The sequence below is a fragment of the Triticum dicoccoides genome, chromosome 2B, assembly GCF_002162155.2.
Source record: "Triticum dicoccoides isolate Atlit2015 ecotype Zavitan chromosome 2B, WEW_v2.0, whole genome shotgun sequence".
Classification (NCBI taxonomy): domain Eukaryota; kingdom Viridiplantae; phylum Streptophyta; class Magnoliopsida; order Poales; family Poaceae; genus Triticum; species Triticum dicoccoides.
In genome coordinates, this window is record NC_041383.1 from 649,414,431 (window position 1) to 649,426,670 (window position 12,240).

The following is a 12,240-nucleotide window of genomic DNA, read 5'->3' on the forward strand; positions in this document are numbered from 1 at the left end:
GGAAACATCTCCCAAAAGTGCAGAGAATCCAGCTCCCGGATACCATGTCATTAAAGCATCAGCCATCAACGACACTTTGCACCGAGGTTAGTGACACATGGCACATATGATGTGCAGCCCCGGGAGCACCAGACCCCACCTGGACAAAGGACAGCAGCCCTCCTCGCCCCGACGCCTCCTATATTTAAAGTACCCAGCGTTGGCTCTTGCTCTATATCTCCCTGCAGTAGACATCGCATTCAGGCACACATAATCAGCAATTCAGCAGAGTCGCCACCATGGGCGCCACCAATCATACCTTGCAAGCGCTGCTCCCATGGCTCCTCCTGTTCGTGCAGCAGGCCGCCGCGGCCAGCGGCGGGTGCGAGTGCACGACCGCCACGGACGGGGCGGACAAGCAGGGCGCGATGAAGCTGAAGCTGGTCGCCATCGCGTCCATCCTCACCGCCGGGGCGGCTGGCGTGCTGGTGCCGGTGCTCGGCCGCTCCATGGCCGCGCTGCGCCCCGACGGCGACATCTTCTTCGCGGTCAAGGCGTTTGCCGCTGGCGTCATACTTGCCACCGGCATGGTGCACATCCTGCCGGCGGCGTTCGACGGGCTCACCTCCCCGTGCATCCACAAAGGCGGCGGGGACAGGAACGGCTTCCCTTTTGCCGGCCTTGTGGCCATGTCTGCAGCCATGGCCACAATGGTGATAGACTCGCTGGCTGCTGGGTACTACCGCCGGTCTCACTTCAGCAAGGCGCGCCCACTTGACAACATTGACATGCCCGGAGATGAGGAAGGGAGGGCCGATCATCCACATATGCACGCGCATGGCCATTCACATGGTGAGGCAATTGTTGTCAGCTCACCGGAGGAGGCGGCGATAGCTGACACAATCCGGCACAGGGTGGTATCTCAGGTAAGTAAAAGCACATAGGACTTCCTGGCAACAGTAATTGGAGGTTAGTTCCATAACTTCCCGTATACCAGAAAAATAGTGAATCTTAAAACGATGGGAGCATGAAAGAAGCAACTTTAAATATACTCAAATACATTAGCTTTTCATGAACATGAATAAAGATGACGTAGTGGAAATGTGAACTACATCAGCACATAATGTTCCAAAATATCTCATCTGACCAAACTAATATCTACACAGAACAATTTCAGAGCAGAACCAAAAGGCATAGTGGCAGGTTAAATAATTCTCCAAGGTCAATTTGGCATCTCTCTCAAAACCTTTCCATAAAGAAACACAAATAAACAGGGATGGGAATGAGGAGATCAATACCTATTCGAAAGGTCTGGCAGTTCGCGGTTTACTCCTTTAGGGCAAACTTTTCCTCTTCAATAAAGAATCCAGTTCCTCCGCAAACTGTTTGCCAAGTTGGTAGATATTTTGGAGAACCAACCAGTCCCGTGTTAAATAACCATAAATTTACCATCATGCAGGTTCTAGAGCTGGGAATCTTGGTGCATTCAGTGATAATTGGTGTGTCATTAGGAGCATCTGTGAGGCCATCCACCATCAAGCCTCTGGTCGGTGCCCTCAGCTTCCATCAATTCTTTGAAGGCATAGGCTTGGGTGGTTGCATTGTACAGGTACCTGCTTGCACTGATAAGAATCTAACTAGTTTTCCTGCCTCCATTTTACAATATGATACCACCAAGGTAAAAAGACAATTATAAATCAACATGTCTGGCTATATATATACACTCACAGAAGGGGAGGAAAAACAAAGGATAATGATAATATTAAGTTTAAATCAAATGAATACACACTGATAATTTTCTTCTAAAAATAATCAACAAATTATATACAATAGCTATTGATAATTGAACTTTTCAGGGAGAAAATAGGAAGTAACTAGTTTGAGAACTGATATTCCAGTCGTAAAGACATAAGCTAAAGTAAGAAAAGATTCTGAAGAAAGCAAACAAATGACACAGAGGATAAAGAACCAACTTTATAAAGTGGTCCATAGCAACAAAAGGCTAAGTGGCTAATAACATATTTGGTTTTCACTTTTTCCGCAGGCTAATTTCAAGGTAAGGGCAACCATCATCATGGCAACGTTTTTCTCCCTGACCGCACCCGTGGGCATCGTGCTAGGGATTGCGATTTCATCTAGCTATAATGTGCATAGCTCTACTGCCTTCATTATTGAGGGAGTCTTCAACTCAGCCTCGGCAGGGATTTTGATCTACATGTCCCTGGTGGACCTTCTAGCAACAGATTTCAATAACCCAAAGCTACAGACAAATACAAAGCTTCAGCTGATGACATATCTTGCACTTTTCCTAGGTGCAGGGATGATGTCCATGCTTGCCATATGGGCATAGAGATCTTCAAAGCAATTGCTAAATTTGCACTTGTATTTCCTGCTAAAGTTGAAGTATGCATTGTATTCATCCAGGGGTTGTCCATTTCCCCAAAATAATACACCCTTGGTGAAAAATTAACCATATTCATCCATTAATTTTCTATCTCTCAAAAGAACATACTCTTGGATATTCTCTTTGCACGTCATATAGTATGAGACTGGTATGATACTGCGTGATGAGTTGATGTCAGACCTAACTTTGAAGCCATATAAGTGAACGGTTATACAGTAGGTTCCGGACTTTCAAAATTTAGATCAGCTGAGTCTCTCACACTAACAACGAATCTGCATGCATATTTTTCCATTAGCCAAAAGGAACAAAAAGAAAAAAGAACTAGTTCGTTTAGATCGATAGTTCAAAACCCTTAAAAAAAGACTGCCAGGAGAAATTCAACGCTTCAGAAAAGATGTAAAATTTTCAAAAATTAAGAGGGCTCCATGATTTATCCACAGTTATATATGCTCCTGTGAGAAAACCACATGTAACACACTTACACGCAAGATTGCTACTTCTTCGAGTTCTTTCACTCATATATGCTTTTGTGAGAAAGCTTCCCAAAAGATTCACGTCCTTCATGATGAAGTCAAAGACAGCACATAAAGAACCTATTCTGTTTCGCGACATAAAATTTATTGATTATTTATTTACAGTGAAACCAAGATGCATTTTCTCCTTCCATCCAGCTCCACTGATTGTTCCCAAATCCCAATTACTTCTTGGTTAAATTAAATAACTAACAACAATTTAACTCAAAAGTAACTAGTCAAAAGAGAGAAATTGTTTGACATACGAACAAACCAAGTTGATAAAGATAGATCTGCTTAAATTACTTGCTAAAGAAAAATCTGACAGAATTAGTAAAGGTAGGGCCTGAATTATATCAGAATACTCTTTCTGAACATCATAACGAAGTTAACAAGCTGAATACAACATCTTCTTATATGTGATAATTGGTACATAAGTTTCATCTTCATATAGCTCCATAGTTCTCAAAATCTACTTCGCTTTTTTCTGGTCCATTGTTAGAATATGATAACAGGAAGGTACAACTTGTTCAAAAAGACAATTCCAAATCAACATGTCAGAATATACTCGCAGAAGGGGATGAAGAATAAGAGATAATTATAATATTAAGTTCAAATTAAATGGTTCCCTGATAGCAACATGAGTATGAGACATTACACGCATGAAACAATACTGATAATTTTCTTCCAAAACTAATCACAACAATATATCCAACATGTATTGTTAATTGAACTTTTCAGGGAGAAAGTACAAAGTAACGAATTTGAAAACTGATATTCTAGTCCTAATGACATGTCATTTTACCAAAAGCTAAAGTAAGCAAAGATTCTGAAGAAAGCAAACAAATGAAACAGAGGAAAAACAAATAAAGTGTTCAGTGTTCCACAGCAACAAAAGGCTAAGTGGCTAACATCTTTGATTTTCACTTTTTCCTGCGGCTAATTTCATGGTAAGGCTAACCATCACCATGACAATGTTTTACGCACAATACTGCTACTTATTTGAGTTCTTTCACTCATGTTGGCTAATTTCAAGGTAAGGGAAACCATCAACATGGCAATGTTCTACACACAAGACTGCTACTTATTTGAGTTCTTTCACTCAGATGTTGAACTAAAGCTTCCCAAAAGATTCACGTTCTTCATGAAGTCAACAACAGCACATAAAGAACCTATTCTATTTCATGACACAAAATGTATTGATTATTTACTCGTAGTGAAACAAAGACGCATGTTATCCTTCTATCCAGCTCCACTGATTGTTTGCAATCACTTCTTGGTGAAATTAAATAACTAACAACAGTTTAAACTGAAAAGTAACTATTCCAAATAGAGTCAATGTTTTTTTAATCAAATAATAGTATTATGACATACAAACCAACCAAGTTAATAATGATAGATATATGCTTAAATAATGTGCTAAAGAAAAATCTGAAAAAAAATAATTAAAGGTAGGACCTGAATTATGATCAGAATACTCTTTCTAAACATCATAACAAAATTAACAAGCCGAATACATTGTCTGCTGATAAGTGATAACTGGTATATAAGATTCATTTTCATATAGTTCCCATATTTCTCAAAAAAAAATAGGACCCAGATAAATCCCGAGCGTTCGGATTTTAAGCATATCACCCCGAACGTTTTTTCATGGCAATTTTAGTTGATGCGAGGTGGCAACTTTAGTTGTTAACACATGGCAGCTTTGTCCCAGTTCGTTTTTTTGTCAGAAAATTGCCATGTTTGCCAACCTCACGTGAACTAAAGTTGCCATGAAAAACGTTCGGGTTGCCATGCTTAAAATCCGAACATTCGGGATTTATCATTTCCGAAAAATTAAGGACTAAATCAAACTAAAGGACAAAAAGAGACTCAATGTTTTTGATCAAATATGGCATACTGAAAAAAAAAACAAATTGGTCAAGATAGATTTGATTAACTTATGTGCTAAAGAAGTCTGACAGAATTAGTAAAGGTATAGGACCTGAATTTATGATCAGGAGTCTTTCTCAACATCATAACAAAATTAAATAGGTTGAACACAGTATCTACTGATAATGGGTACATAGATTCATCTTCATATAGCTTCCAACACCCTGAAAGTTTCCAGCAACTACATCAAACTAGAAGGACGTAATATTACAAAAGCACATAACCCAACTGACTCTGGATAGCATGTGTATCATGGACATAAAACCCAACTCAAGTTACGCTACGGCCTACTCCACCTTCCCCTTCCCATGGGAATCATCACTCACTTGCGAAGAAGTTGGCTGGTTGATGCTTGCTTTGGCGTTTGCCAGAAAGGTTGGATCAGGCTGTGGCTCTTGATGGGGAGTCTCCTTCATGGCCATGTATATGTAAAAGCCGATCACCAGATTGACCGAGATGACAGCAAGGAATCCACTGGCCATAGTTTGCGCCGAGGGGGAAAGCTGACCGACACCTGACCAAGGAACAAAACATCATTTCCGTATGAACGTATGTGCTTCAGTACCATACAAAATATATCAAGCATAACATAATGTAGAAGGAGCAACAATCAAACCTGGAAAAATCTGGTAGATAAACCCATACATGATTGCAACTGGGGCCATCCACATCACCATAGATGTGACGGCGAACTTTGTGATTACTGCCGACATTGCTTCTCCTGATGGGAATGCTGATGCAAAGGCAAGGCAAGCATGCAACATGAGCTCAATGTGCAGTTATAAGCTAGACAGAACTATCATGGTTGCAGATATTAGATGTGCGCAGTAAACATCTTAGACAAGCAAACACAGCTCATATGACGGCTACAACTGTGACTTCGCTACCCAATCTGATCTGACCTACATATCCACCCAAACTCAGAATTTCAGAGTGCAGTATATGAGATTCCATACTTGTCTACCCCTACAGTCCACTTTCCCCCCAGAGCACATCACACAGGATAAACGCCCAGTACCCACGGTAGTACTGATTCACAGGCACGGGGCGAGCAATTACTGAACGAAATTGAGCGTCAAACCACCGGCAAGCTCTCCAACCCCTTCCCGAAGGTTGAAGCTACCAAGTTTTGACAGTCGGGGTAGGACTACTACTACTACTACTACTACTACTACTACTACTACTACCAATCATCTAATCGAGGACTCGGATCAATCAACCTAGAAAAACAGAGTCTAACTGCATCTCGGTGGAGAAGCTAGGGCTCGGCGTGCTCGCCAAACAACACCAAATTACACACGGGCAGGGGATGGAGCTTACTTGATCTGGTGCCCCGAAGCAAACAGGACGTTCCGACGCACCGATCTGGAGGCGACTGGTTCTGGAGGCGGGTCGGCGGAGGGGGCGATCTGCGGAGGCAGAGGAAGACGACGGGGGATAGGAGTGGCAGCGAAGAAGCCAGGGGAGAGAGGAGGGGGATGATACCTTTTGGGCTCGAGATTTAGATGGCTCGGTGGTGTTGCTCGTTGACGTTTGGGCCGTGGGCCGTCACAGGCTATTCAACTACTTCCGAACCGCCGAGAAGGGCTGAGAGAGACCACGCAGATATGCTCCTCCGCGCCGGGCTCCCCCACCTCCGCCGCCGCGCGGCGGCGCTGCCCCTGTCGCTCGCGCCGCGCCGGCTCTCGTCCGACCCTCCGCCGAGCGTCGAATGGATAGACACGGTCGACTACCTGGACGAGACGGGGGAGGTCCTCTCGTCCGCGCCTGGGGCGCGCCCCGCGGTGCCGGGCGCCGACCCCACCATCCTCTCCGGCTCCTCCGCCCACCCGCTCCCGCGCCCCGCCGCGGCCGCCCGCATCGCCGCGCTCGCGCTCCGCCACCGCTCGGGGCCGGCCCTCTCCGCCGCGCTCTCCGCGCTCCCCTCCCAGCCCGACCCCGCCCTCCTCCTCCTCGCCGCCAACTCCCTCCCCGCCTCCGACCCCACCCCGCTCCTCTCGCTCGTCGGCTGGGCCCGCCACCAGCCCTGGTTCGTCCCCTCCGACGATCTGTCCTTCATCGTGGCCGCGCGTCTATCGCCGGCCACCCACTCCTCCGACCTCATGTCGCTCTTCGACGACGCCCTCTTGCACCCGGAGCCAGCCTCTTTCCCCAAGACCCTCAACGCCGTCGTCTCCGCGCTCTCCACCCACGGCCTTCTCGAGCCCGCCTTCTACTGCTTCAAGCGCCTCCGCGACGCAGGCTTCCATGGCCTCCAGACGCCCACCTACAATGCCCTCCTCTCGCTGCTGCTTGCCAGGGGGCTCGCCTTCAAGGCCTTCGAGGTGCTCGATGAAATGTCTGTGGCGGGCTGCGACCTCGACAAGGGCACCTACGAGCTTGCTGTGCCGGCGCTTGCACGCGCTGGAAGGATCGACGCATCACGCAAGCTGTTTGATGAAATGAGACAGAGGGATGGAGTCCGGCCTGCCTCGCCGGGGGTGTACAGCACTATGGTCGATGTACTGGCCAAATCAGGGAGGCTTGACGCTGCGATGGGGATGTACAGGGAGATGGTGGCAGTGGGGCACAGGGTGAGCACGGCTGTGAGCACCGCCATGCTGGAGGGGCTTGTGAAGGCTGGGAAGCTGGATGCAGGGATGGAGCTTTGGGAGGAGATGCAGCGAGGAGGGCTCCGACCAAGCTTTGGGTTGTACACCATGGTAGTCGAGGCAAATGCACGGTCAGGGAGGCTGGATGTCGCTGCGAAGCTGTTTGGTGATATGGAGAAGTCTGGCTTCTTCCCTACTCCTGCCACATATGCTTGTTTGGTCGAAATGCATGCTTCAGCGGGGAATGTGGATGTAGCAATGAGGATGTACCACTCGATGGCAAATGCAGGGACAAGGCCAGGGCTGAGCACATTTACAGCATTACTGACCATGCTGGCGAATAAGAAGCTGCTTGATTTGGCTGCAAAGGTGCTGCTTGAGATGAAGGCATCAGGGTTCCCCATCGAAGTGACCGCGAGTGACCTGTTGATGATTTATATCAAAGATGGGTCGACGGAGCTTGCTCTCCGGTGGCTGCGGTTCATGGGTTCTGCCGGGATACGAACCAACAATTTCATCATAAGGCAGCTCTTTGAGTCTTGCATGAAGATGGGGCTGTATGACTCGGCACGGCCACTGCTCGAGACGTATGTCGGTGCGGCGGCGAAGGTGGACATGATACTGTACACTTCAATCCTCGCACATTTGGTGCGGTGCCAGGATGAGGACAGCGAACGGGCAATCATGAACATCCTGAGAGTGAGCAGGCACAAGGCGCACGACTTCATGTGCGGGTTGTTCACCGGGCCAGAGCAAAGGAAGAAGCCCGTGCTCTCCTTTGTCCGGGAGTTCTTCCAAGGCATTGACTACGAGAATGAGGAGAGTGCGGCGAGGTACTTTGTGAATGTGCTCCTCAACTACCTGGTGCTCATGGGGCAGATGAACCGTGCACGATGCGTTTGGAAGGTCGCTTATGAGAACAAGTTGTTCCCCAAGGCCATCGTATTCGACCAGCACATCGCCTGGTCCCTGGACATCCGGAACCTGTCAGTGGGAGCGGCGCTCGTCTCGACAGTGCACACGCTGCACCGGTTCAGGAAGAGGATGCTCTACTACGGGGTCGTGCCGCGGCGCATCAAGCTGGTGACAGGGCCGACGCTGAAGATGGTGGTGGCCCAGGTTCTGGCTTCGCTGGAGTCGCCATTCGAGGTGAGCAAGGTTGTCCTGCGCGCGCCCGGGGACTCGGTGCTTGAATGGTTCAAGAAGCCGATCGTGCAGCAGTTCCTGCTCAATGAGATACCGTCGAAGTCCGACGTCCTGATGCACAAGCTGAACGTTATGTTCCCAAGCTCGGCGCCCGAGGCCCGGTCTCTGGCCCTTCCCAGGTCCCTTGGCATGTCACGCTGATGGTGCCAGTGTGTGCAAACAGTAAGCATTATGTATACTACTATAGCTTTTTGCCAAAGCATGAGAACGTTCACTCGTCTCTCTGTTTGTACGTGTACAATAATGCTAAATTTCAAATGGTTTGTGGTACCATAATTTTTGGAGAAAGGAGAGATAATGCAAATGCACGGCTCCTGTTGCGAAGAGTGTGACGTGTTGTACTTATTTGCGGCATATAGTTGAAGATTTTTTGAATATCCAATTTTGTGCCCGGGCTCATCTACATCCAGTGAACAGTAAATTCAAAAAAAATATTAAACAAATTAAAAAAAAACTGAATTTTCTTTGGCATGTAAGATGATTGAGTGCGTGAGGTGTGTGCCAAATTTCAAATCATTTGGACATCTTAGTAGCTCTCAGAAAAAAAAAATCGGGTCTGCACAAACACTGAACTTTTTCATAGATCTCAAATTTGCCTTTTTTTTTGTTGAGAGCTACTCAAACATTCAAATGCTCTGAAATTTGGCACGGACATCAAACACTCAGTCGTCTTTCCCCACAAAAATAAACAGAATTTTTCAAATTTATTTAATTTTTTTAATGATTTTTTTCACTCCCTAGCTCAGATGAGCCTGGGAGCGAAAACGCTGCTCTCCGGATTTTTATCTTATTTATATGAAGAACAGATGTTACATACTGCATTGTTACTGTCTCAGAAAACCCATTCCAGTGTACGTCACAAACATATATGCAGGATACAACAATACATTAGGCCAAATTAAGCACAATCATATGCTGCACTTAATTAATACAAGTCCAAATTTACAAAGAAAAAAAAAGATAGAGTATATGTTTTTCTAGGCAAACTCACAAAGCTTTTTATTCATCCGTCACACAGTTTAAAGGGACGAAGCAAAGATCTCCATGGTGACCTAGCCAAACATGATGGCCGGTCCCCAGCGTTAAAGCGTGCTTTGCAAGTTTGTGGGCCTTAACATTTGAGGTTCTAAATTCATGTAAGAAAATGCAAGAAATAAAATTCCTAGACGACTGCTCGATCTCAAGCACCACTGCACCATAACAAGATGATGAAGCTCCGCTTCTGACTGCCTTCACTGCTGCCTTACAATCTGAAGCAACTGAAATCCTTGATGCATATAGATCACTTGCTAGAGCTAGAGCTTCTCTTATTGCCAAGACCTCAAGAACCTCAGGGTCTTCAATGTGCATGAACTTAAGCGACGATGCCCCTTGAAATAGTCATGTCTCATCTCTGCAAACGACTCCAACTGCTCTGAAACATCCGGACCTAGATATCGTAGCATCAACATTGATCTTCAGGTGATCTCTTTGGGGTCTGATCCATTCTGTCGGCCTCGATGCAACTGGTTCCTGGACTCTGTTGGTTGGTTTTGCACTGACTTGGATATCAGCCAAAAATCTTTGTACGAAAGCATGTTTAGCAAAAGGGGTCTGTAGGATTCCTTCATGAATGACTTTCGGCCAAGCATATCAGATAGCCCACAAAGTTACTATCATGGTGGTGAACTCATTTAGCGATAGAGAGCCGCTCATTACAAACAGCCAATCCTTCGCGTTTTCTTCTTTGCTCATGCACATGTGTTGAACAAGCTCATCATCGGATAGTGCCCACACGCTCCTAGAAAGTGTGCAGTCCAGAAGTGCATGTCTCCAACTATCTTCTGCGCCACAGATTGCACAAACGTGACTAGGCGCCATATTGCGGTGATTAAGGAGATCATAGGTGGGTAATGAATGTTGTGCCAATCTCCAAGTAAACACCTTCAGCTTTGATGGAACCTGCAAGTTCCAGAAAGAAGACCAACCCCTCCTTTCTAGCTCCGGATTAGATGCCGCCTCAGTGCTTTCCATCCAAGCTTCTCTTCCAGGTTTTATGCCATATATGAGTTTGTATGCAGACCGTACTGAGAACAAACCTCGAGGGTCAGCTGACCATGCCCAAAAGTCATCAACTTGTCTCGTGCAAATCGGTATCTTGAGGATATCTACAACATCAATCGGTAAGAAAACTTGGCGGGCCAGCTCTTCATTCCAAGTCGCTGTCGTATGGTCAATTAGATCGGCCACTGGTTGCCGTGGGTTTGCGACAAGAGAAGTGATCGGCCTCGGCAATCCTTCTCGTGGAATCCAGTTGTGCGTCCAGATTTCTGTTGATGTTCCATAACCAATTCTACGGATGATACCCAGTTTCATTATGTTTCGTCCATCAACTATAGCTCTCAAAATTTGGGAGGGGTGTGACCCAAGCTCTGCCTCTAGAATAGATGAGTCTGGGAAGTAGATGGCTCGAAGTAACCGGGCACTCAAAGAATCTGGCTCCTGAAGGAGGCGCCAGGCCTGCCTGGACAGTGAGGCAAGGTTGAATAATTCCATATCTTTGAAGCCCAAACCTCCAAGGTTCTTTGGTTGTAGAATAACATCCCAAGAAACCCAACAAGGCCTTCTCTTCCCTTGCTTACTCCCCCACCAAAACTGCCGGATAATTGATGTGATACTGTCACATACGCCCCTTGGTAGTCTAAAGCATGACATGGAGAAGACCGGAATCGCTTGTGCCACTGCTTTAATGAGAATTTCCTTCCCACCCGAGGATAGTAACAACTCCATCCAGCTTTTCACCTTTGGCCACACCCTGTCCCTCAGATATTTAAACATGCCATTTTTGGATTGCCCTACCTCCATTGGCAGCCCCAAATATTTCTCGCTCAGAGACTCATTCTGAACATTGAGGCAATTTTTCACCTCCTCTCTTAGGGCAGTGGAGCAGCCCTTACTAAAATAGATTGAAGATTTGTCACGATTCATCTTTTGTCCCGAAGCAGCACAATATATGTTCAACAGGTTTGATACTGAGTTTGCCCCCTCCACACTAGACTTAAAAAGCAACAGGCTGTCATCCGCAAACAAGAGATGGTTCACAACTGGAGCAGTCGGAGCCACCCTAATTCCAAGTGATGATGACTGAGAACTAGATTTTAAAAGGCACAAAAGGCCCTCTGCTGCAAGTAAGAATAGATAGGGGGAAATCGGATCTCCCTGTCGAATACTTCTGGACGGTTTAAATTGTTCGAGCTTCTCACCATTGAACAATACTGAGAAAGAGACTGATCTCACCATAGACATTACAATATCTATCCATTGGGCTGCAAACCCTAAATTTGTCATGTTGGCTTGTAAATAATCCCACTCAAGCCTATCATATGCCCGCATCATATCTAACTTCAAAGCACAAAAGCCGTTAGATCTCGACTTGTTTCTTTTCATAAAATGAAGGCACACATAAGCACAAATGATGTTGTCATTAATGAGTCTACCAGGTACAAATATTGACTGTTCCTCTGAGATAATGTCAGGCAGGATGACCTTCAACCTATTGGCCACCATCTTCGATGCTATTTTGTATAAAACATTGCATAGGCTAATAGGTCCGAACTGGGTTAGCAAGGTTGGGCTC

The 12,240-nt window shown here is 46.1% G+C and overlaps 3 protein-coding genes across 3 annotated transcripts; 2 read left to right on the forward strand and 1 right to left on the reverse strand.

The window, feature by feature from the left end:
- Positions 1–209: 209 nt before the first annotated feature.
- Positions 210–2,498, forward strand: LOC119365380 (zinc transporter 3-like). The gene is made up of 3 exons (XM_037630996.1): positions 210–905; positions 1,439–1,588; positions 2,024–2,498. The coding sequence occupies exons 1-3, from the start codon at positions 279–281 to the stop codon at positions 2,327–2,329; spliced, it is 1,083 nt and encodes a 360-aa protein (XP_037486893.1). The 5' UTR covers positions 210–278; the 3' UTR covers positions 2,330–2,498.
- Positions 2,499–4,861: 2,363 nt separating this feature from the next.
- On the reverse strand, positions 4,862–6,325 carry LOC119365382. The gene is made up of 3 exons (XM_037630998.1): positions 6,148–6,325; positions 5,444–5,560; positions 4,862–5,341 (listed from the first exon to the last, which is right to left on the reverse strand). The coding sequence occupies exons 2-3, from the start codon at positions 5,538–5,540 to the stop codon at positions 5,115–5,117; spliced, it is 324 nt and encodes a 107-aa protein (XP_037486895.1). The 5' UTR covers positions 5,541–5,560; positions 6,148–6,325; the 3' UTR covers positions 4,862–5,114.
- A 12-nt stretch (positions 6,326–6,337) lies between these two features.
- LOC119365381 (pentatricopeptide repeat-containing protein At1g79490, mitochondrial-like) lies at positions 6,338–8,932 on the forward strand. Its single transcript, XM_037630997.1, has one exon. It carries the CDS (start codon positions 6,435–6,437, stop codon positions 8,763–8,765), a length of 2,331 nt encoding a protein of 776 aa, XP_037486894.1. The 5' UTR covers positions 6,338–6,434; the 3' UTR covers positions 8,766–8,932.
- The last annotated feature ends 3,308 nt before the right edge of the window (positions 8,933–12,240 follow it).